General features: G+C 44.1%; 8 protein-coding genes across 8 annotated transcripts; 4 read left to right on the plus strand and 4 right to left on the minus strand.

The window, feature by feature from the left end:
* Positions 1-241: 241 nt before the first annotated feature.
* On the plus strand, positions 242-4,577 carry N7511_007717 (ABC transporter B family protein; the record flags this gene model as incomplete). Its single annotated transcript, XM_057130094.1, has 10 exons — positions 242-346; positions 399-479; positions 537-638; positions 822-1,423; positions 1,475-1,689; positions 1,750-2,072; positions 2,146-2,728; positions 2,777-2,949; positions 2,998-4,497; positions 4,545-4,577. 10 exons carry the CDS (start codon positions 242-244, stop codon positions 4,575-4,577), a joined length of 3,717 nt encoding a protein of 1,238 aa, XP_056981877.1.
* Positions 4,578-8,172: 3,595 nt separating this feature from the next.
* N7511_007718 (chromo domain-containing protein) lies at positions 8,173-8,771 on the minus strand (the record flags this gene model as incomplete). The annotated part of the gene is made up of 2 exons (XM_057130095.1): positions 8,173-8,707; positions 8,758-8,771. The coding sequence occupies 2 exons, from the start codon at positions 8,769-8,771 to the stop codon at positions 8,173-8,175; spliced, it is 549 nt and encodes a 182-aa protein (XP_056981878.1).
* A 399-nt stretch (positions 8,772-9,170) lies between these two features.
* Positions 9,171-9,880, plus strand: N7511_007719 (uncharacterized protein; the record flags this gene model as incomplete). The annotated part of the gene is made up of 3 exons (XM_057130096.1): positions 9,171-9,360; positions 9,595-9,735; positions 9,756-9,880. Coding segments are annotated over 3 exons (456 nt in total), but the record flags the coding sequence as incomplete, so codon positions are not given.
* Positions 9,881-10,305: 425 nt separating this feature from the next.
* On the plus strand, positions 10,306-10,619 carry N7511_007720 (uncharacterized protein; the record flags this gene model as incomplete). Its single annotated transcript, XM_057130097.1, has 2 exons — positions 10,306-10,325; positions 10,373-10,619. The coding sequence occupies 2 exons, from the start codon at positions 10,306-10,308 to the stop codon at positions 10,617-10,619; spliced, it is 267 nt and encodes an 88-aa protein (XP_056981880.1).
* Positions 10,620-13,839: 3,220 nt separating this feature from the next.
* On the plus strand, positions 13,840-14,883 carry N7511_007721 (HNH endonuclease signature motif containing protein; the record flags this gene model as incomplete). The annotated part of the gene is made up of 1 exon (XM_057130098.1): positions 13,840-14,883. One exon carries the CDS (start codon positions 13,840-13,842, stop codon positions 14,881-14,883), a length of 1,044 nt encoding a protein of 347 aa, XP_056981881.1.
* A 1,063-nt stretch (positions 14,884-15,946) lies between these two features.
* On the minus strand, positions 15,947-16,746 carry N7511_007722 (uncharacterized protein; the record flags this gene model as incomplete). Its single annotated transcript, XM_057130099.1, has 3 exons — positions 15,947-15,964; positions 16,143-16,530; positions 16,580-16,746. The coding sequence occupies 3 exons, from the start codon at positions 16,744-16,746 to the stop codon at positions 15,947-15,949; spliced, it is 573 nt and encodes a 190-aa protein (XP_056981882.1).
* Positions 16,747-17,697: 951 nt separating this feature from the next.
* N7511_007723 (ankyrin repeat domain-containing protein) lies at positions 17,698-18,522 on the minus strand (the record flags this gene model as incomplete). Its single annotated transcript, XM_057130100.1, has 1 exon — positions 17,698-18,522. The coding sequence occupies one exon, from the start codon at positions 18,520-18,522 to the stop codon at positions 17,698-17,700; it is 825 nt and encodes a 274-aa protein (XP_056981883.1).
* A 4,072-nt stretch (positions 18,523-22,594) lies between these two features.
* Positions 22,595-24,007, minus strand: N7511_007724 (uncharacterized protein; the record flags this gene model as incomplete). The annotated part of the gene is made up of 3 exons (XM_057130101.1): positions 22,595-23,539; positions 23,595-23,728; positions 23,779-24,007. The coding sequence occupies 3 exons, from the start codon at positions 24,005-24,007 to the stop codon at positions 22,595-22,597; spliced, it is 1,308 nt and encodes a 435-aa protein (XP_056981884.1).
* Positions 24,008-24,383: the final 376 nt, after the last annotated feature.

The following is a 24,383-nucleotide window of genomic DNA, read 5'->3' on the forward strand; positions in this document are numbered from 1 at the left end:
GATACAAAGTCGATTGTGTGTGGTTCCGCGGGTTCCATATATATGGTTTTCGGCGGCGTTACATTGAGGTGATCCACTTGGACCCGCCTGACAGCTAGTTTACAAAAATAACGCAATTTCAATGACTTCAGCATTCTCAGCAATCGAGAAAAGCAACGTCATTTGATGGTCCGCCTGCCCATCAAAGGTCCTTCACAACTTGCATGCAGGGATTTGATCCATACGTGCGCCATCTCTCCAAATGGCTTCCAGGAATGATGAACTCGTGAGGCCTCACGAGCATGTCGAAGGCTCGACAGATGAGCCTCGAGCAATGAAATCGCCATCATTGGCCGCCAACTATCTGGTGATTCTTCTTCGCTAAAACTTCCCTTGTGATCGTCACTAATTACTATCAGCGAATCCTATCCTATGGTTTTAGGAATGGTGGAATATTTGCCATGATCCTCGGGTTAATATGCGCTACGGGCTCAGGAATCGTGAGACATACGGTGGATTGTTTCGAGTCAACTAAATATACTGACAATCCCATTTAGGCGCTTCCTTTGATGACTATTGTGTTTGGTAAACTGGTCGGGGACTTTAACCAATACTTTGTACCAAGCTCCGGCCTCAGCGAACAAACGTTTCGATCCAAGGTCAATAAAAGCAGGCAGGTCATCGCAGGATCTCAAGCCTAGCTTAATAACAGGCAGCTAATGGCTTCATAGTCTTTACATAGTGTACTTGTTTATTGGCAAATTTGCATTGACCTATATCTCTATGGTGAACACATTCCTTGTCTGTCGTTCTTCTTGTTAATTTGTTAACATAGCCACCAGATCTGCTTTCGACTGATTAGTCTGAATGCTTCGGCCGCATTGCGCCTGGAATACACTCATGCTTTATTCGCCCTCCCCGTCAACAGACTAGATGAAATATCGGTTGGCTCCGTCACCCACATAATTACTACACAGTCGAACACCATTCAGCAAAGTGTGTCAGATCGATTGGCAATTCTGTTTCAGTCTCTGGCCCTACTCATTTCGGCATATGCAATCGCCTTCCGATACTCATGGGCACTTACCCTAGTCGTCAGTGCAGCCATCCTATTTGTGATCATTGGCTTCAGCATCACTGTACCTTTCTTGGTAAAGGCACAGCACAGCATTGAACAGGCGGAGCACAAACATGCATCTGTAGCGGCAGACACTTTCGCCTCTATTAGGACAGTCGTTTCTCTTGGAGCCGAGAATGTACTGCACAGAAAATATTCACGGTGGGCGGAAGAGGCCCAGAGACGAGGTCTGAGGATGTCACCGATGACTGGGATTCACTTAGGCATGCTATTCTTTGCCATGTATGTGAGTTTTGCATTGGCATTTTGGTTTGGTTTGAAGCTCTATCGTGAAAATCACATTGAAAATATAAATGCCGTCATCACGTATGTGACCTTTTCTTCCTTTGTTATGGGGTTTTGCTGATGTTCATCTAGTGTTTTCTTTTCCGTTCTACTTGTCGTCACGGTTCTCGGAAATATCGCATCGCCACTCATGATAATCTCCAAAGCGATCAGCGCTTCTGGTCCATTCTTTGAGGTGATTGATGCGGAACATCGGACCCCACTCTGTGGCCTCCGAAACCCCGATATATCTAGCCAGGCCGATATTGTTTTTAACAATGTCAGCTTTGCATATCCAGAGCGTCCAAGTAAGTTCGTGTTGAATAACTTCACGGCATGCTTTCAGACAGGCAAGACGACAGCATTAGTTGGGCCGTCTGGGTCTGGAAAAAGTACAGTTGTTGGCTTAACTGAGAGATGGTACCAAATATCAAGCGAGCGTGAAGCGGCTGAAGGCGAAATTCTTGTGGACGACCACCATATCAACGACCTTGATGTGAAATGGTGGCGGTCCCAGATTGGGCTCGTTCAGCAGGAGCCATGTCTGTTCAATGATTCAATCTACAACAATGTTGCATTTGGTCTGATCCGGTCCAAATGGGAGAATGAGAGCGAAAGTGTGAAGATGGAACTGGTCAGTGCGGCGTGCAAAGAGGCTTTTGCGGATGAGTTCATTGAGCGTCTCCCTATGGTATGTCATGTTTGCTTTCGACGCTACATCTCATCTCTTTGGATGCTGTATATGCTGACCTCGGCGTATGAAGGGCTATGCTACAATGATTGGAGAATACGGCATAAACCTGAGTGGTGGTCAACGCCAGAGACTCGCCATCGCTCGTAGCATCGTCAAACAACCGGTGATTCTAATTCTAGATGAAGCGACCAGTTCAATTGATGTCCGTGGAGAGAAGGCAGTTCAGGCTGCTCTTGATCGGGTGTCCCAAAATCGCACTACCATTATGATTGCACATCGCTTGTCGACCGTCCGCAGAGCGGATAATATTATCGTGATGAAAGATGGAACCAACATCGAGGAAGGGACCCATGAAGACCTCACGCTCAAAATGGGTGTATACTACAGTCTGGTCCATGCCCAGAAGCTAGATTCATGGGCTGAGTCCAAAGAGAGCCTTGGGGACATTGTTGATATTGGACACAAGGAGATTCGAGCGCAAGAACAAAGCTACTCTATGTCCAATCAAGATGGTGATGATGGTGAACCAGAAAAGAGTGGAAACAAAGCCAAGAATGTAGGCCTTTTCCGAAGCTTTGTATCAGCAGCCTATAAACATCGGGAACATTGGTTGCTATTCATTTTGATCATTGTGGGAGCTGTTGGGGCGGGATGTAAGATCTCATCAACTACATACCCTCGACAAAGCTGACTTCTTATAGCCGGTTTCTCATTACAAAGCTGGCTCTTTGCCAAATTGGTTCAGGTGTTCCAGTTCACAGGCCAAAAGCTTTCTGATGCTGCAAACTTCTGGTCGTTAATATTTTTTGTCCTTGCTCTTGCCATGGCATTCTTTTATTTTATACTGGGCTGGGCCTCGAATTCCCTTTCCATGGTATGAACAGATCCCTATCCCATTTCCTGCATTCTCTAAACAAAGCAGTTTGTTGTATCGTCATGCCGCAAAGATTACTTCTTCAACCTTATCCGAAAGCCCATCGAGTTCTTTGACCGTGATGAAAACGCCTCCGGCAGTTTGACCTCTCGACTATCCACCGATCCGAGGCAGATTCAAGAGCTGTTCGGTCCCACCGGTGTGTTCCCCCTCATCTCGATTTTCAATGTCATGGGCTGTGTCGCAATTTCATTTGCCTTTGGCTGGAAGCTGGCTGCAGTCACTTTCTTCGCCGCAATGCCATTCATTTTCCTAGCGGCTTTTATGCGGATTCGATATGAGATCATGTTTGAATCTATGAACGCAGAGGTTTATAAAGACAGCTCTAAGTTTGCGGCAGAAGCTATTAGAGCGTTTAGAACTGTCACTGCGCTAACAATGGAGGATCACATCATCCAAAGGTATTCAAGGTTGCTGAAGCAGCAGAGACAAAAGGCCGTCAGAAAGGCATGGTATGCGACGCTTGTCTTTGCCTTTTCAGACAGTATAGAGCTATGCGCAATGGCGCTCACCTTTTGGTACGGAGGGCAACTTCTAGCCTCCCGGGAGTACGACACCGTCGCATTCTTCGTGGTATATATTGCTATCATACAAGGCGGCCAATCTGCCGGGCAGTTCTTCAGCTTTGGTCCTAACATCGCTCAGGCTAAAGCCTCAGCCAGTCGTATCATGCAATCACAATCTGCTTCTGAATATCAAATTCAAAGCCAGCCTACCGCACAAATTTCGTCTGCCAACCTCAATGCTAAAGTTGAGCTGAAAGACGTCACCTTCAACTACCCGACTTGCAATTATCCGACACTTGTCAATGTCAATATTACCATCCCAAGCGGTCAATTTATCGCATTTGTCGGACCCTCTGGCTGTGGCAAGTCCACCATAATTTCATTGCTGGAGAGGTTTTATGAGCCTACACATGGCACCATCTTGTTCGGTGGGCACGATGTCTGCTCTATTGAGCTTTCTTCCTATCGCCATGCTCTATCTCTGGTCCCACAAGAGCCAAAGCTATTCGAAGGGAGTATCCGCGATAATTTACTTCTCGGCCTCGAAACCACAAACGACACTCTCCTCGAGGAACAGATAGTCCAGGCTTGCAAAGATGCTGAGATTCACGATTTCATAATATCTCTCCCGCAGGGTTATGAGACAGAACTTGGTGTTAGTGCACAAACATCGCTCAGTGGTGGCCAGAAACAACGCTTGTGTATCGCACGAGCACTAATTCGAAAGCCTTCACTGCTTCTGTTGGACGAGGCAACCTCCAGTCTGGATTCGCAATCTGAGAAACTCGTTCAAGGTGCCATGGAGCAACTCGCCTCAAAACGAGACATGACCATAATCTCCGTTGCACACCGACTGGCTACGATTCAAAAGGCGGATAGGATCTTCGTAGTTGGCGAGTATGGGACTGGTCAGGGATCGGGTATTCTTGAACAAGGGACGCATCAACAGCTACTTCAGAGCAGGGGTCCTTATTGGCAGATGGTGTGTGTCCTCTCAAGTGTGAATTTCAAGCAGCTGACCGTTAGTAGTGTCAAGCACAGGCTCTGGACCAACAGGTCTAACTTTAAAACAATTTGTGACAAAAAGCGGAAGAAAAAAAATATTATTATTAGTGCCTGCAAGGTGCTGTCGCTACTTGGTACATACTTTGAGCAACAGGGTGAGGAACTATTTCTTTTTCTGGCGGGTATCCATATTTCGGGCACAGGCAATGTTGCGAGAGGGCAGGAAGATTTACATATCTTGCAGTGAGGTTGAAGGTCAGGTCGCCACAGGTATGTTGGATGAGATTTCCAGTTATTAGGCAAAACGTTACACGGGCTGACCTGATGTCAGCCTCGTATGCCTTCTCACAACAGATGAAGGGCGTGTGAGGATGAGATGGTACAGAGTTATCATTAATCTCAATCGCAACCATGTCATGTATTTATATGGCCAAATATTATAACATGCACCTATGCTCTGCCCATACATTATGGGGGAAATCGGCCCTGGTACATTATCAATCCCCGGGAAAGAGAACAGTAGGAGCTACGAGGTTCGGCTCACAATGCGCGAGGGACCACAAAGGACGTCCAATATTATGTGAAAACTGATCAGTCATGTGGGAAATAAATAAACCAAGCTCCAGTCTAGTAGACTAGAGCAAGACTCGACTAGCATAAACTCTGGGTTGAACACATAAGCCTTCCCTTCCTATAGCACCGACTTCCTCATTATTTGAACCGGCATACTAAAACTAGCGGGAGCATGGAAAGTCACGCCAAGCCTTATTGGTTCAGGTCATCTTGTATCCTTACCTTGTCGTTAATTGGGTTTGGCGGTGCGATCAGCTCGGTGGTGAATTACGTTCGGTCACTAGAGGTACCACGCTCAAACCCACTATAATCTGCAAATTTGATATCCAATTTGAAAGTGTCAACTCCTGAGCCATACATATTCGCCACCAAACAGTTTATTTTCTCTTGCGCGTTTTCTGGTATGAGGCGGGGCTTGGCTCTGATGAAGAGCTGCCTGAGTCTTGAGATTCCTTAGAATCCTTCGAGTTTCTAGAATCTTCATTAGAGTCCTCGTGAGCCTTATATCTTCGCCGTTTGCTCTTGCTATATTTCTCGTATCCTTTCCGATCTCCTTTGTGTTTCTTTGTATCGGTGAAGTCATCGTGTCTTAGCTGATGTTGCTTGGCCAACATCGGATTGGTAAAGCCATCGTTCACGTCTGTTAGATACTTATCAAAGCTCTTAGCGGTTTTTGCAACCTGTTTAAAGTGAGCGGTAGTCAATATAATTTCTGTTGACATATGTGTTTTTGCTTGGTAGGCTGTAGTCGCGATAGTGGTCTAGAACGCGTTGCGAATTTGTCTAGAAGGATAAGAAAAGTTAATTGAGAGAATTCGAACAATATGAAAAGGGAAAAATAAACTTAGGCTGTTAAAACTTCTATTCCAAACAACTAGATCGTCCGACTCATGCAATTTTCGATAATGACTTTTGGCAAACTTGAGAATTTCTGAATCCTAATAAATGATCGATATCTCTAGCTTCCTAAACTCCCCCTTTACCTTCTTCAAATTGTTTTCCTAGATCTTCATGGTTCTATTCTCGTCAAGCTTAGGATATGGAAAACTTTGATATATTCGGGACTTAAAAGCCCTATCCATATAGCCGACTCGATTTATGGTGAAGAATAATATGCTCTACCCTATTTTAATAGAGTTTGGCGTATTCATAGTAGAAGAGTTTACTTACGCTGTAGTATTCCAGACTTCTAAGGAAAACTATCACCCGTAAGCATGATATTGAGGGGAAAGAGCTAGTCTGTGAACTAACCTGACACGATGGTATTTCTCTAGATATCTTACTCTGATCGGGCACTTAAAAATATGCTACGAGGAGCGGTCAACGAAGCCTATTTTAAAAGGTCAGAAAATTATTACTCCGCTTCATCAAGGAGAAGAATATATCCCCACTTACGCGTAAGCTGGAAGTTCTTTTCAAGATTCCGTTCAACGTCCTCGGCTTTATCTCCGATATCACCATAGGTGATTAGGAAGAGCGGCCGCTACGTATATACAGCGACACACTCTATAGTGTTTGTTTTGCTAACACTAGGCTCACTATATAGTAACATTATCAGTCGTCGGCTATTTCCTTGAACCAAGTCGATAGATAGTAGTGTACCATTAATGTCGCTAAAAGAATTACGGGGGCGCTAGTGATTTTCGACTAAAGTAAGGACGGTGTCCTAAATATCCTTATAGATCATAAGATCATCCTAGCCTTTTCTATAATCTAGCTTCTCAAGTTTATCGATGTCAAAGGTGGCCTATCTTCTTGTGCGTAGGACAAAGCCGTAAACTTAAGGAGGAAGAAGAACAAAGTAATCGTCCTTTAGGTGCTTCGAATCTTCTGTTATCTCGAACAGATACTTATCCCTCTCTTTGAAAGCAAGGCGCTCCTTTTCATCGACCTTATAGTCGTCATACACCTAGTCGTTTCCACAGCATCCATTTTCCGTGCATAGGGTGTTTAAACGCAGATAATTGGCAATTTCGCGTAAATCGTCGCAAACCAAATTGTCGAGTCCAATGATAGGTCTGCTATCTCTCGTTTTTATGAAGGCAAGTTAGAAATCGATGATTACTTCCGACTCAACCTATTTCAAACAAGTCAGTATTCAAGATAAGGGTTTATAAACTTAGGTCATATCCCTAGGAGCTACCCAGTTATAGAAGGATTTCTTACCTAGTCAGGAGCTTTATCGAGGGTTAGCTAATTATATTTTCAGTGGGTGATAGATTTTCTATTTGCAAGCTGAGCAAACTTTCTTCCCCTCGTCAGAAGCTTTTCGCGAGTTTCGTTCGCACGTGGATCATAGGCAAATAGGAAGATCGGAAAAGAAGTAACCTTCCTCTCGCCCTCGAACGTACGGATAAAGAAAGTAGTAAGGGTCAACGCTAGAGCAACATAATAAGGTCTAGCGACTTACATTCAGGGGTGCCAAGATGTCTTCGCTAGTTCTGGTTTGTTAGAAAGATACAGCGCTTAACGAGATGCCCTAGAGGCTCAACGAGGAGATATTTAGAGTATTTGATTCTAATTATCAGTTATATGATAAGGAAAGAGGTATTATAATAGCATCAATCTATGATAGTGTGGCGGTCGAGCTGTTCCTAGGTGTTGAAAAATTGCGTAGATCCGCTATAAGTATTTTGCACACATTACCATAAAAAGCATTACGACGTGATAGATAGTGTACTTTTCGGTATTTGAAGGAGAGGGTAGTTTCTATGATATAAGTAGTGTGATTCATGCTAGATTTCGAAAAAAATTCCTTAGAGAGCATAGTGGTGAATCTAATTTCGCTCCATTAACGTATACTAGGGCGGAGGGAGACAGCCTCTCCTAGATTCTAATAGCCGGGTGTTACGATACACTATATACTGTGAGTCGGCAGTTTCGAAATGAAGTCCATTCATCAAGGGACACTAAGCTAGAGAGAAGAAGAAAAGAGAAAGAGAGAGGAAGACTGAGTCCTGCTATCTACCCCCTCCAATCAATCGCCTGCGTCCCCACGGTGTGCCTGTTTCTTCAGGCCTCAACCAGCATCCACGTGCCCATGCGTCACATTACCCCTCTTCGAGACATCGTCTAGTCCCTAGACGGTAGCCGCTTTGTTATCATTTTCGTGATCTTCCAGATATTCGTCTTCTAACGCGGCTTTCGTCCACTCAGAGAGGCGCATTGGTGGTCCAGGTCGGTCAGGGTAAGCGTCATGGAACTCAATCAGCTTTTGCGGAGCATTCTTGGAATTGCTGGCAGGATACCATGCCGAGTCCTCATCGTATCCAACCCACTTGATCCGATATTGAAGTTTCCTGTAGTGTAGCCGTGAAGCTAGGATCTCCTCCACTTCCCATTCCTGCGAATCCTTAATGACCTCCCCTAACGGTGGGTCCTCAGTTTGGCCAGTTAACGGCGCTGTCTTAGTAGCTAGCCGTAGCTTGCTTGGGTTAAATACCGGGTGCACTTTCAGGTTTTCAGGGAGGTTAAGGCGATAGGCATGTCCGACTTGCTCAATGATCTCGTAAGGTCCGTTTGATAGGTCTGTAACCTTCCGACTTGGCCTTCCGATCTGCCAATTCTTCGTAGTGATAAGCACTCGGTCCCCGACTTTGAAATACACCTCTCTACTATCAATATTAAGAGCTTACATAAAAGCTTCAGGTCAAACACCAAAGACATGCCAAATACCATAGACATGCCAAATACCATAGACATGCCAAATATCAAAGACATGCCAAATACCAAAGACAATAAAAGAACAAGAACATGAAGAAATATGAGAATTGAACCTTACACCAGAAAACTGTCAAGGACCAGAACTTGCAAACGCAAGTACAACCTTGAACAATGATTCCAAAAGTTGCATGAACAGAAAACAATGTATGTGAACATCATACAAAATATTTCTGTAGAAACAAAAGAAACAAACAAACATGCAAAAAGGAACAACACAAAAGAAAATGACCAAGGACCAAGGATTCCAAAGAGAAGTCTGGGGACATACGAAAACATAGAAAGTTTCCAAAATTGTCTATGATCACTAGATTCCTACGGGCCGCGGACTTTCTCCAACATGCGCGGCACCTATAGATCAAGGCTCCTTTTCACCTGGTCCGGTTTAATCGATGTGCATACTACAATATATTCCGTGCGGCCGGGCTGCTAAATTCACCGACTACTCTGGGTTCCTCGGATGAGGCGACGGCACACCGGCAATTTCTCAACGACGTGAGGGATCAGTTGCAGCTGATATTCACCCACTTGAAACCGAATCGACTAAGTATATTTGAGTCTGTATAGACCGGCACCTATCCGTCTAGAACTGCGATTGACGAGCAATAGATGGCGACTAGGGATATATATTCCGGTAGGAGTTCTCGACTAGGAAGGCTATCTTAGTCGGTACTAATAGCGCCTCACTCGCCTCTCACTCGTCACTGACGGGACCTGTCCTGAAACTATGCAGCGTTTAGAAGGCGTGTCTAGACTCTCCTGTCTAACCATGTTTGAATAGGAAGGACTCTAACATCCGTCCGAGGTTGCTTTGCTGCGATAGTGTATCCGTTAGAACTGGTGCTACCTAGATCATCTGAGCATTGGATTTATGCTATCTACGTTTGCCCGTGCTCTGTGCTAGGAGAGCCTTGGGCTTTAGGTATCGGAGCTTAAGGTTAGTGGTATTCGACCGGCCGCGTAAGGAACGAGTAACTGGGGATTGGGAATTTGGCCACGCTTCCCGCTCTATCTACGCTGTTATTGTCAAAGGTGACCCTGCTTCTAGATATCTTATCGGAGTATAATGAGATATTCTGCTCCCTACGAGCGCTTATACTACGGGACTGTCCGAATTAGCTGGGTCTCGTGTAACTATTGTCTCGGTCGTAAAAGCCGCTCTAGCTGACGTATTTGGAATTCTCTTTTGATTACCTACTACACGAATCGGGTGAGGGACGTGGCCTCTCTGCGATTATACGATTCTTATATTCGTTTCGCGGGCTATAATATCTATATCTGAAGTTATCTAACTTCCCGGTATTAAAATCCGATATCTAGGACGTACTCCGACACTACTAGTCTACGTTGAAAAGCCTTGTCTATTATAAGCGCTAACTCGCTCCTATCGACGCTGATAGCTTGTTTAAAGATGATCGGGATATATCGCCCGTATAGATTATAAACTTGTCTACTATCGTAGACCTTAGCTAGCTATCTACTCTAGCGCTATATGCTAGTCTATCTGTGGCTGTAAGTCTTCCTTAGTCTACTTAACGTATGTATACTAATAGAAATAGCGGCGGTATCTTTAACCTATGGCGAAGTAATCCTAGCTTTAGCTCTTATATCTGCGGTTTAGCGGCCTCGAACGAATCCACCGAGATATCTTACGAGAAATTATCACCTTTCTATATAAGATACGTAAAGAGTATTCTCGGCGTCCTCGTTAGTGGCCGGGTTCTATGGACTAGATTACCTCTATTGATGATAACTACGATCTTAGTTTCGATAAGTACTTTGATAGGTCGTAACTCGAGTATCTAGACCCGTAGGAGGTAGTCCTTACGTCTTCTATAGCGATTGTAGAGGCCGAGGATTTTGTGTCATTTACTGACTAGGCATTTAGCCCCGACGGACTTCCGGCTCTGTAGGTCCTCGCGTTTAGAGACTTCTCCCACGGGGATCGATATAGGGACTATCAATATTAAACAAAACAAGATTTAACAAAAGAACAAGAACATGAAGAAACACACAAAGAAAACTTAGAACAAGAAAAAAGAGACATAATAGCAGTTACAAACATAAGTACAATATGACACAAGAACTTGAACACAAGTTCGAACAGAAAAACAATACATGCAAACACCATACTTAAGAATTCCATGAAGACTCCAAAACAAGCAAACATACAAAAAGGAACAAGATAACAGAAAATATGGAACATCTAAGAATTCCAAAGAAGAGCAAAGAACTACAGAAAAACATGGAAGAATTACGAACACAGAAAAATGCATGACAACCGCATTCAAGAAGACTGCATCCAGAAATCCGAGGAAACCTCAAAATCCAATAATAAGAATACAACCCTAGGATTCCTACGGATGCAGTAATATAAGGCAATAAGCCGAATGCATCCAAAAAGAAGAACAGAGAGATTTAATTTAAATTGAGCAGGATTACCTAGCAAAAGATAATCATTAATTCAATCATCTATTTCTCTGATTTACCTACCTTCGGTCCTCATCTCTCGCAAAATCTTAATCTCACTTTGTTCTTATCATTTCTTTAAATGATCCCTACCCTAATAACCTAAAATTCACGAGATCTACGTTGTTTAGTATAGCTTTGTAACTCTAGAGGTGAACGTACTCCGAAATCTTACGAATAATGCGCTAAATGTTTATAGATAAAGGGTTGGACATTATTACGTTTGCTATATTGGTTTAGAGAATAAGGGATTTATAGATAGCTAGCTAGTTCATAGATGTTTTGAAAAATCAAATATACGGTGGTACCGTAGGCTAAATATTGTAGTGGGGAAATCACGAGATTTGTATGATTATTGCCTTAGGCAGTGATGTCCTCAAGGAAAGGATATAGGCAATCTACGACTGTAGAGAAGGATAGACAGTTACAACAATGCCACTTATTTCCTGATACAAGATTTATGATCATTATGCTCCTTGAGATAGCATCTGATTATCCCTGATAGGCATCATCTGTCTAGGGCTCACAGACCTGACTTGTTGTTAGGTTTTCTTGCCAGCATTTGTCGACCCGTCTGTTTTGACCAGACTGCCATCGAGCATCTCCCATTTCAATAGTAGTATAAAATAGATAGCATAATACTTCGGCCCTCACCTAGATACGGCCTACTCACTAAAATAATAACGCTAAATCCCTAGTAGCGGAATAGGGAAAAGTGATCATAAGAATGGTAGTACCGACGCTTTCCCACTATTTTAATTGGAGCTTCCTAAGTTATTTTGTTTCGTCCGTGGAATTAAGTGGGTTAAAGGGAATGTACCTATTTTCTATCACCCGCGTCTTTTGCCGGTCCTAGTCATATTTGCGTAACTAGGCGTAATTGACCGATGGTAATAGGAGATTTACCCGTAGTAAGATATTATCTAATTGAGTCGAGTGGTGGAGAGTAGTACAATGCGGGCGTGGTTATTGTGGTTATCAGCCGCGTGGTGGGAATCTGTTCTCGATTATAATCGGTTAACCCTAGAAGATATTCTACTATACTCTATCCTTTTAGCGCTTGATATAAATGATACTATGTGCCTAAGAGATTTACCTCTTACTTCCTATCTCTATCGTCTGAATAACGACAAAGTTTAGAAAATCGATAGTTTAATAGACCCTTCTATAGAACGAGTGAATAAAAGGAAGCGTGAATCTTCCGATTAGATAGACAACCTAGTTAGCTTGTAAGAGGGCTCCGAATAAGCGATAGACTCCTCGAAGCGAGCGTTACTGGGCGAGACAAAGGTCAGATTCTACGTTATCCTATTGTGGTCGGCATTAACAAAAACATAGACCACTCCGATCAACGCAGCCTACTCACTGACCAGTCATATAACATAGATCCTATAGCACGATACCTCTTTCTTATTATCGTCCGCTTATTACGGACATACCAGGCACCAATCAGTATGGAGCCGCAACTTGTTGATGGGCGGTCATGGACCAGTCAATCGACCGACCCATTAGGATCACGTGATGAACAGTCAGAGGACTGCGATTGGACAAACAAGGCAGGCGCCCTTTTCGGCCCTTGATTTACCATCACCCAGAATACAGTATAAAAGGGGATTCTCACGTAAATAAGAATCTCTATACTTAAATAACTCGTTAATCAACTCAAGATTATCTATATTATACATCCTTCCGTCGTCATTATTCCCTACTTACATCGTAACTTTGAACAATAGCTACCATCACGAACAACTAAGAAAAAGGCCGATCGTCTTTATCTTGAAAATACCACATTTTATACCTTCTAGCTTCCAATCTTCCTTTTTTGTTTTGCTCAAAATAGACTCGGAAGAATAGAGAAGCGATGAAGAGCAAGAAGGGGGTGAAGGGACCATGTTCGATGACTGAACTTTTCAAGTGACTTATCACTTGAAAAGTTCAGTCATCGAACAAGGTTCATCGAGCCCCCACCCTAAAGAGTATTAGAGCAATCTATTTTGATCTAGAAGCAGACCAAAATAAATCTGTGCTGGGATATGTCTCCTTGTCACGATGGGAAGAAATGTGGAGAGGAAAAGTTGTAGGGACAAAAAAAAGAAACTCCGATAGGGGGAATCGAACCCCCGGCTGTCGTGTGAGAGACGACGATGTTAGCCACTACACCATATCGGATATTCGATGCAAGTTTATCAGACTTTTGACATCATAACCCAAAGCACATAAGTGTAGTTCCCATGCGTGGTTCTATGTAATCCCTCCTATCGTCCCTTCGACTTCTCGCTGTGCTTTGCCCGCCCGCTTATTTCTGATCGACGTATAGCTTTTAACGAGGCGCCTGTTTGAGAGAGAGAGAGATAATTTCATCTCTATATGGCTCAATATCGACGTCTGGTGGCATGCTTGCATCAAAAATAGTCAACTTTGGCCCAAATCGCCTACCGTACACAGCGGGAGCTAAACCAAGATAGGAAGGCCCACTCCCTTAGCTCCGATCGCGTCTCCCTCTTCAAGCGCATCTTTCTCTCTGACAATATCTGCTATCGAATGATCCGCTATCAATATGGAGAAAGTTGATGCATACCAGCCCGTTGGTCCCAAGGACAAGACAGTTCCGATATTACGAGCGTTCTACGCCTACCTTCCGGAAAATGGGAGGGTCAATTTCCTCCGCCATCTCCAGTCACTTCAGACCTACCAACAACTGCATGATCATGCTCAGTCATTGATCGACGGCCTAGTGGCACCATTAAGATCGCTGCGCTCGACCCCAAGTATTTCCCCGCGTCTCGGAATGGAGGACTCCATTGACAATATCGCTTCCGACTCGGCCGGGTCTATGCGAAGAGAAGCTCGCCTCAAGACAGAGTGCCTTGCCCGTGATGGCAGCAGATGTGTTGTGACTGGACTTTTCGATGAAGATTGTCTTGATACAAGCAACACCAGCCCCTCAACATACACAGACTGCGTGCATATTATCCCGTTTTCTCTTGCATCGTGGAATTCGGAGTCTGAAGGCTATGCAAAAGATATCATCTGGACAAACCTTATCCGCCATTTTCCAACTATCCAGGCGATAAACTTTAAACGGGAGAACATCAACGATACTACCAATGCGATGACTATGTCAAGTGAGCTGCATCGGTCCTTTGGCCGGTTTGATTTTTCGTTCGAAGAGACCTCCCAGCCTCACAAATACCGCATTCAAAACTACCGCCCACGACTTCGACTACACCTCCCTCGAACTGTTGCATTCAATTGGTATGACCAAAGATACGATCTTCCGCGCCCCGAGCTTCTCAAGGTTCATGCAATTATCGCGCGTATCTTTCATGCATCTGGCGCAGCGGAGCAGATCGACAAGGCCCTCCGTGATTTAGGAGAGCACTGTGTACTAGCAAAGGACGGTAGCACTGATATTTCTTCTATGTTGGCCGCAACAACACTAGGTGTCCTCGGTTCCCACGCTGGCAACGTCCAGCAGACTCGGACAGCGTTCCCAGATTCTAAAAAAAGTGCCAAGCGCGTTCAAAAGAATGTTACAAATGTGGATAGGCGGTTGGGTGAAGAACAGGCTGCCTACGAGGATTCTCCACTACGCTACTAGACGCGTCTTTACTACAGTATAGCTTACTTCAGTATAACTAATCCAATAACGATCACTGCTAATGAGACCCAATTTCTCCTGACCATTGAGATCCCAGAAGCCCCTTTTCTTATGTAACTTAGCACTGGTTTCTATACAGGAACCTACGGTCCTGTACGGGCCCTCGCTAGTGCCCATATCACCACGATTATCCCACGAAACACCACACACAGCCGTGGTCTCTCCGCTGTCCCCCTGGATTACACCATATTGGACAACGGTGATGGAGTCTCAATATTATTCAATTATAACCCTTCTAGTTTAGCTCACTGGGCTTTTGGCATCTAGTCCCCTGTTCCCTACGAATATAATCTGCAGGATAATGGTTTCGACGGTTCAACCCAGCTCTCTATCAAGCTAGACATCTACAAGTAATTGATCTCTCCCCCTATGCCATAACTTGTCCCAAATCTCGCTCCATCGCTTGGGTAATATAGTCAGCTCTGGAATGCAGATGTCCCTTCAACAATAAACTCACTGGCACAAATCTAGAAAATATCCAGAGGCTCCCTGTTAGGAGAAGAGAAACAGCCACAGAAAGTATATACCATCTCCAGTCCGGATTATCCTCCAGCAAGTTCACATTCATGCCAAATAGGCTCTGTTTGTATCCATCAGTCGAAATCATGACAACTTTGGGTGAATTTTGACTTCTATACAGCCTTGATCGATTCACATACCGATGCAAACATAAGAGGAAGAAAAATGAACTGAAAAAGAAGACTCAGCGAAGAAAACCTAATGGCATTCTTCATCCATTGCATGATTGGGCAACTAGACTTACTGTAATCCAACTTAGACGTTTGATACTAGCTGCCTCATTTTTTGAGATCCATGCAAGTTCCTGTCGATTTGAGTATTAATATATCAGGAAGGGAACTCAGGTGCACTTAGTCCTACCAATTGCACAAACTCCCGAACAGTCTGTTCCATATCACCCAGACTTTTGACAAAAGATATCTCAATAGCCTCAATAAGATGAACGAGCAGTCCTTGATCTTTTTTTTCAAGGTGATAATCCATTTCAATCTCGCATCTCAATCTATCAATATGTGACCGTAGGCATTTCCGGAACTCCATTCGTATCAATGTGTTCTCAGCAAGCCAATCAATTAATTCAGATGACTGGCCTTTTTGTTTCAATTGATTCGCTCGCTAATATAATTCAACTTCAGTTGGTCACGGCTATATATTTCTTTTGAAAAGATTCGACGACTCACCATTTCATAGATTTCTTCAACAGCAACCGAACACACATCATCCCATTTGCTCTTGAGATGCCTCAGAAAAAGTTCAAAGATCTTGAACTCCGAGCTAGAGATACAGCCATCCGGAAGTCCACTACTGTTAAGGAAGACATCGACCTTTTTTTTCGAGTCTGAACTCCTGACCCATGCGATACCGCATGGCTCTGGGCACTGCTCGCCGTTTCCGGGGAGATGTTGATATTTGAGCGGGAACGCAATTGATACGTAAGTTATCTCGAATTTGCGAAAGCTTTTGCGGATGTATTGAACGTATTCTGATTTGGCAAGTTCAAATTTCATGTCACATTCAGCATTTAACTGTCTTGGTACACGAGACCAAATCTCGGGCTGTGCACACACACTGTATCAAAAATTAGAATCTAGAACGAAGACTCCAATTCTTTACTCACTATAATTTTCGCTGCCCTTCTCGTGGGGCTAAGTCAAATTCGGGTTTCAGAATTGACTGCCAATCAAAGTGATCGTCAGGAATGTATTGATTAATTTGAACCCAGTAGGTTTCGTCGTTTCCAAGTTGAAGCCAGTCACTTGACCGAACGTTTTCAAGTGTGGACATTGATCTGAGTAGTCGCCTCACAATACTCTTATTCTTTTTTAGTAGAGCGAATTGTAAAGGTATTCGTCCAGTTCGGTCTTTGCTGTTTAGTGATGGCCCTTCTGTTTTATCTTCCATCAATATATCAACCAATCTCTCGTGCTGATGGAAGCACGCAAGGTGCAAAGGCTTGATTCCCTCGGAATCGCACCTCTCTACAATCCAGGGATCAACCTCTGTGCCCCAAGAAACAAGCTTTCTGATGGTATTCACCAAGTTTTCTAGCCCGTATTCTTGTTCATAAGTTTCTGAATGGCGAATCAAGTAATTCAGCGACAGGTCGTTATTTCCCTTTTTTGCCATCAAGCACACTACCTCATGGTGGTTCTTCTCTACTGCCCATAACATCGGAGTTCTTGCAAAAGTGCCTTCGGGTTGATCGGTCCGGTTTGGATCAACGTCTTTATTTTTTAAGAGGTGACCCACAATGCCAATGTCCCCGAATTGAGCAGCCCAAGAGAGCCAGGTGCGTGTAGATGTATCCCGGCGATCTGGTAGGGGAAGGGATTTTAATAACTTGGCAAAGCTGTCCCGAAGATCCTTTGGCACCTGCATACTGATACCACGATCTGATCTAGCTTTAAGAAACCACCAAAAGCCTGTATGCTGGTCGTCATCCTCTTTATGTGGGTCAGCGCCATAGTCAAGAAGCAATTGCATAATCGCCACATTCGAATTGCCCGCAGCAAGTGAAAAAGGAGTTCGTCCATGTGCATTTTGAAGATCCACCTGGGTTCTGTGATCTCCGAGCAACTTTTGGACTGCCAAGTATTTTCCTTTTTCTGCAGCCCATGCTAGTGGTGTCTGTTTCAAACCAGATATATCTCTCAAATTGACGTCTGCTTTTGGTATAAGCAGCTCCAAAATTTCGATGGATTTGTGCTCCACTGCGAAGGATGATGCAGTTTGCTCTCATACGTATTGATTCACATCGACTGTGACATGCTTTAATTCCAGTATCTGTCTAACAGACTCGATGTCCCGTTGATAAACTGCCGTGATGAGAGGGGTTACACCCTTCGAATCCGCTAAATTAAGATCGGCATCTCGTTCAATAAGAAGACCAACAATTTCTTTTCTCGCCTCGAAGCCTAGACTGACTGCCATTAACAAAGGCGTTCGATCATCCTCGTCCCGGTGGTTGACATTAGCTGCATTTGCCAGAAGGTACTGAACGATGTCGGTAGACCCAATAGAAACTGCTTTTTGTAGCGGAGTAGGATCAAGACCATCATCTGGATTGGTCTTCGCATTCTCTTGCCCTACAAGAAATCTCACGGTCTCCAGGTGACCAAGTTCGACTGCACGTGATAATGGAGTTAGACGGCCACTGTCCCGACGCTCTATGTCGGCCCCAGCTTTCCTTAGGAGCTTGATTGTTTCGAGCTGTTGTGATTCGACTGCCAAAAATATAGCTGTTCTACCCTTTGGGTCGGATAGGTTCGTGTCTGTTGTCTTTCTTTCTAAAATTTTGTTGAAAGTTTCCAGTCGCATCGTGGCTTGCCACAAGGGAGATCGTGATATCTCGTCGTCGTAAAAGTTCACGTCAAACTCTTCACATTTCAAAAATGTTTCTATTAGTTCGAGCATTTCGTTCTGCCAATCTTGCATGAACTTTCCGTTGTTCTTTCTTCCTATTCGCTGTGGCGGTTTTTCTTTAAGTTTATTCACAAAGTCTCTCCGCATAGTCGTTTGAGATTCCAGAGAAAGGGAATCATTGGTCAGTTTTGTAGTCATTTTTGCCATAAACTGGCTCTGGTGTCACAAGCAAGCAATGGAGATGAAGTTTCGGTCTTTGAATTTAGCGGTATCCTTTACTTTTTTTCCCAAACTCGCAGAATGTCTCAGGTTTAATAACTCTGTTTCAGCTCAGTAGCTAAAAATAGCCGATTGAAATGTGATAACGCACCTTAGCGCCCGCATCGCACCAGTGAAGTAATATGCATAGCCCCTAGTTATAACTTATGTGTTATCAACTCGGATATGCAAAGTGTTATTACGTAGTATCGAATACTTACGCTGAGCCTGTCCTAAGAACACAGGTAGCTATTTAGTAACGCTTTCTCATATCGGGTCTAAATTTGATGATAGGGATGTTTATATCAATCGCGTTTGAATGCTAGGCTTTATTGTGAAAAGGACAATATAAACAAAGTTTACATCAATAATCGCTGGTATAATTATCATCTGTCACGATTTATATGTTTCCGTGTTGTAATTAACAAATTTAAAGCCAATCAGACATGATCTTAGGTACATCATTAGGATGTTCACTAATGACTCGCTAGGCAACAAGCTAGTAGGAGTGACCTACGGCGCTAAGCTAAAGGCCCCAGTGTTGAGATCACGCTTTGATAATGCGCTCAATAAATCAAGGACAACTAGCTATTTTTAGGAACCTCAGTCGTATTGTAACTTGATAAGATACTGAGTGAGCATGCTATTACGAATACAGTCACCTTTACAAAATTGGGCCGGGGGGACCATAGGGGGAATTATCGGCCTCGAGTCCTCGTGGCCAAAACATTCCGTGGATATCATTAATAGTGTGATTAAATATTGGTTTTCATTTTATCGGATATAACTTGTGGCCAACAACATAATTACTGTCTGATATAGTGTAATTATAGTATCGCGCGATCTTCCCCGCGCTTGCAACCAATATAGTAATTGGCGGATGAAAAGGTCCTATCAATTATGAAAGCCCCAAATTGTGCATTAACGTGGTTGAATTCATACAGGTGCCTCTCTCCCTCTCTGCTCATGAGTCAAGATAGATCCCCTTTTTTTTTGTATATTATATGCATTTCTCAGTACCCACAGACCAATCAATATAGGGGCGCTAGATTTTCAACATAGCGTCATATTGCATAAAACCAACAAGCACATGCGTTGCCAGGTCTGAAAAGTGTGACCAATCAGAGCCGATATATTGTGCATGAACTGCAAATCACGTTACAGTAGTGGAAGGCATACCGGCAGTCTGCCTTAGATTTAAAACTTATGTTGATTATAGAAGCACTTCACGGCCCTCTGTCTCATCGATCCTGGGGCCAAATTCCCAAACCAGCTTAATGTGGCAGCTTAGGGCCCCTGTGAAATGCTTAAGTGAAAACATCATAATTTCTCGCTTTAACGTCACGCCAAAGTGTGGCCATTTTACCGTCCCGACCTTTCACACCACATCGGACGGTGATTGCTATTGTCTAAGGTTTAGCCTTGACACTTCTAGTTTAGTGCTATTTCTCCTTGGGCGCTTCCGTGCGTCATTCTATAAAATCTCACCACTCACCCTGTATGTCCGTTGTTTCTTACACTCATCTGTTTTCCCAAGGCTGATTTCGCGAAGTGTTTTTGCCATTGATTCGGACTACCGAGCTCCGGTGCTGAGCTACCCCTTTTCGCCCGTGTGACTCGTCGACTTCTCTATGATTCTACGACGACAACCTACGCTGCTCCTCGTCCGACAGTCTTTTCCCCTGCCCCAACTGCTGCGTTTAAAATGAGATGGCCTGTCTCCCAGTCTGCCACACTGGCTTACAGGCTTATTGCTCTGGATCTTAATTGACCAGTCCGTAGTTAACCTCTACATATACGGGCGTAGTTGTCCTAATCTGTTTCACTATAATCGTACTCCGTATACCAGCACCAAATCAGCAGTGTAGTGGGGAAATCACGACACTTGTATGATTACTGCCTCAGGCAGTGATATCCTCGAGGAAGGGTTATGGGCAACCTACGACTGTAGAGAAGGATAGACAGTTACAACAATGCCACTCATTTCCTGATTCAAGATTTATGATCATTATGCTCCTTGATATAGCATCTGATTATCCCTGATAGGCATCATCTGTCTAGAGCTCACAGACCTGACTTGTTGTTGGGTTTTCTTGCCACCATTTGTCGACCCGTCTGTTTTGACCAGACTGCCATCGCGCATCTCCCATTTCAGCAGTTAATTAATTCAATGAATCACATGATTCCTCATGTAGCCATGATTTTCTAAAAACTTTTTTCATTGGTGTATATTTTGCCGATCGCCATACCGCAAATGTTTCTTTTCTCTTTTAAACCATGATGATGATGAAAATAGTCTACCCAAAAGAGAAAAGGGTGAGGTTTTTTAAAATCAATGTATAACTATTATATCTTGTCTTAATATTTATTATTTTGTATATGATTTTACATTTCTGTTTCTCTTTATCAGTTATTCTGTGACCAAGCACTGTTCAACCGAACATATACAACCTTGGAAATATGCCATTGTCATTGCTATTGTCAACAAGCTTTTATCTTATCTAAGTTTCCTTGTCTGGAAATCAGTTTTTAATGTGAAAGATACATTTTATAGCCTATTTACTGGATTTTTATATCGCATATTGTAGTGGGGAAATCACGATATTTGTATGATTATTGCCTCAGGCAGTGATATCCTCAAGGAAGGGTTATGGGCAATCTACGACTGTAGAGAAGGATGGACAGTTACAACAATGCCACTCATTTCCTGATTCAGGATTTATGATCGTTATGCTTCTTGATATAGCATCCGAGTATCACTGTTAAGACTCATTTGCCTAGAGTTCCTAACCTGACTTGTTGTTGGGTTTTCTTGCCACCATTTGTCGACCCGTCTGTTTTGACCAGACTGCCATCGAGCATCTCCCATTTCACTATCAATATCATGTGGAAGGAACCGAGGATATCGCCGATATTGGGCAGCGAACCCCCAAATATTGGGCAATCGAAGTTTTACACTGCATGCAGCTTCTCACCATTCAAAAGAACGTCTCGATTCAGACGAGTACAGTCCGCGCTGGTACTCGGATGGGCCAATTTGATGATTCAACCATGTTGCCAATATCTGGTTCACTCCGTTATTGGAAATCCGAAGAGCAACGAGCACCGTAAAGAGCAAGATGGATACGGTTACTGAAGATGAGAACCGATGTGTCAAGTTCCGGTGTGTGTATGTGACTGACTTGTAAGTAGGGCGAATATTGCAACTCCATAGCAACCGCTCGATGCGTCCCTAATATGGTAACTAAATAATTCTCTCCTACTACGCCTGACCTCCACGCCATTTCTCACTTTTTCCGCCACATTATTTCGTGGCTCAAATCTGTCGATAAACCCACACATCCCTGCGCTGAGGTTCAAGAGGGATTACACAGCTCAGCTAGATTATCGTGGAGAGCAAGACACAAGGTTTGAAGCTGGCGCGCTTCAGCTTTTCCAAATTTTCTTTGACTTGATGCAAGAGCCGTGCGATGGACGGAACCCATTTGTCCTAGCACATCCAGACTTCGATATTCAAGATTTCATCGTGTCAGAATATGGGGAGCTGCGGGCGATCATCGACTGACATGGAGTGTCTTCTATGCCACGGACTGTGGGAAATAAACGATTCCCAGGCTGGTTGACTCGCGATTGGGACACGACAGTATTTGTGTGGGATGAGGATATGGAGCATGACATTACGCCCGATGGTATCGTCTAAGAATACTCACCTGATACACTCAAGCTCTACCGATCTGTTTATGCTTCGACTATGAAGTCCTACCGGCGTAATGAGCCAGAAACTTCTACTACCGCAACCCTCACCACCAATTTGTTCATCTACAAGGACTTGCTTATTGCTGCAGGTGAACCGCTCTCTATGACTGAGACTATTGTGAGAGTTTTCGAAGAAATTGTTGAAATCGTGCAAGAGGATCTGCAGCAATAAGCGAAACAGAAGATTTAAAGCGAAAATGGAGAAGAGGACTTCGAAGTTTCCCAGTTGTCGAAGCATTTGGTGAATACATCTTAGCTAGGACACTTCTGCGCATTCCTTGCATTGTTGCCATAGCGGTACTCCAAAGTCCCGCGAGTGCAGGCTATTCGAACGGGAAACAAGGGATTTGATCAAAACGCGGATTTCTTCGAGGAATTCTGCAGCAGTCGATGCAGATGGGAAGGAGGGCGAAGATGATGACGTATATGTCACAGTTGTGCTTGAAGTTGTAAACGGGGTAGATACTGCATCTGTCACAGAGGTGAAGGAAGGAGCTGACGATGCAGTAACTGAAGAGACTGCGGGAGAATGAACGCTGGTCTCAGCAGTAGTCGTAAGAGCCGAGCTTGTCGTAGCTACGTGGATGGCCGCAACGGTAGTGCTGTCTGCCGCAGCTGCCTGGATCGTCCTTGTCGTCTGAGCAATAGAAGCCGACTCGCCAGAAGCTTCGGAAGAAGAGCTCCCAGATCCAATATTAGTGGTGATTGGCGCCTCTTCGATATAGACGCCTGACCAATACCAGTCTTCTTCCGTGTCATCACTTGTGCTTCCAGGCAACCTCAAGACACCGACATGCCAGTCGGCTGAGTTGGTTGACGTAGAAGCGGTGACCGGCTTCACAACCTCAGTCAAGACATCTGATCCATTTGAAGCCCAGAGCCCGACCGTCTTGGCGTCGAAATCTATATCGTACGCAAAGTTGTACCAGTTTCCTGCTTCCAGCTGCACAGACCACTGCGTGTTTCCATTTGCATTCCAACGAAGGGTGTTGTCGGCACTTCCAGATGAACCATACTGAATCTCAGTGAAGTGACTTTCGAAGAAAGCAATTTGATGCTCAAATGACGAGCTGGGTGGATTTGTCGATTTGGTGGAGAGGGAGAAATGATAGTACAAGTGACCCGAACCTAGATCGGACTTGGTTTGTGGGATCAGTTCGGTGCGCTCCATCGTTTGACCCTCCCAGAAGGATGTTCCGTCCTAGGTATGTTAGCTTGGGGGAACCAACGCTTCTTGTGGAAATGTCTTAGATTACAATGCTGGTGCGTAGTCCCTTCGCATCTGTAGCCGCTGGGTTCTTAAAATCGGTTGACAAGCCCAGATACTCTGTGGTTTCACCAGAGCCGTGGATGTACCATTGATAGGCCCCGATCTGATTAGACCAGGACCCTGCGGAAGAGTTTAGCCAAGCTCACGACATCGACACCCACTTGACTTACACCTGTCGAGGTCCGCGACCGTATCTGAGGTGTTGAATATGCCGTTCCACAGCACTGATCCAGCCAGGGCCGAGGTGGGAAGAAGCAAAGAAACGAAAGACTTCATGATATCAACAATTGAGCTTGCTGATATAGCGTTCAACAACGCTGCGATTTTCATCGGCACTAACGACGATTGCACCCCGTGAATTGATCCATCGTCGTAGGTAGCTTTCACGGCCTCTGGCATTTCTTCGACTGAAATCACTTTTTTCTCGTATAATATTTGAACGAAATTCTCGGGAAGATCGCGATATAGAATCTCAAGGAGTCTGTGCCTACGCACGAACAGATTTGGATAGCCAAGCCTAATTGTTTCACAAGTCAAAAAGTTGAATCTTATGTTATTGAAGACAGAATTTTGGGTAACAATTCGAGGATAGACCGGGCGGCGAAGAAGTGTGCCCTGGCTCCAAAGGTAAGCTTCTTTGATGGGATCTACCGACTCAAGAACTTCGTCGAATATTCCGAGTTTATCGAGGCTTTCGACTCCATTGGGAAAAATTCATATTGAGGCGCCTCCAGCAGTTGCAGCGGTGTAGGTTCTTCTCTCCAAAATTGTCGAG

Source organism: Penicillium nucicola (assembly GCF_028828085.1).
Source record: "Penicillium nucicola strain IBT 29836 chromosome Unknown utg000008l, whole genome shotgun sequence".
In the NCBI taxonomy this organism is placed as follows: Eukaryota; Fungi; Ascomycota; class Eurotiomycetes; order Eurotiales; family Aspergillaceae; genus Penicillium; species Penicillium nucicola.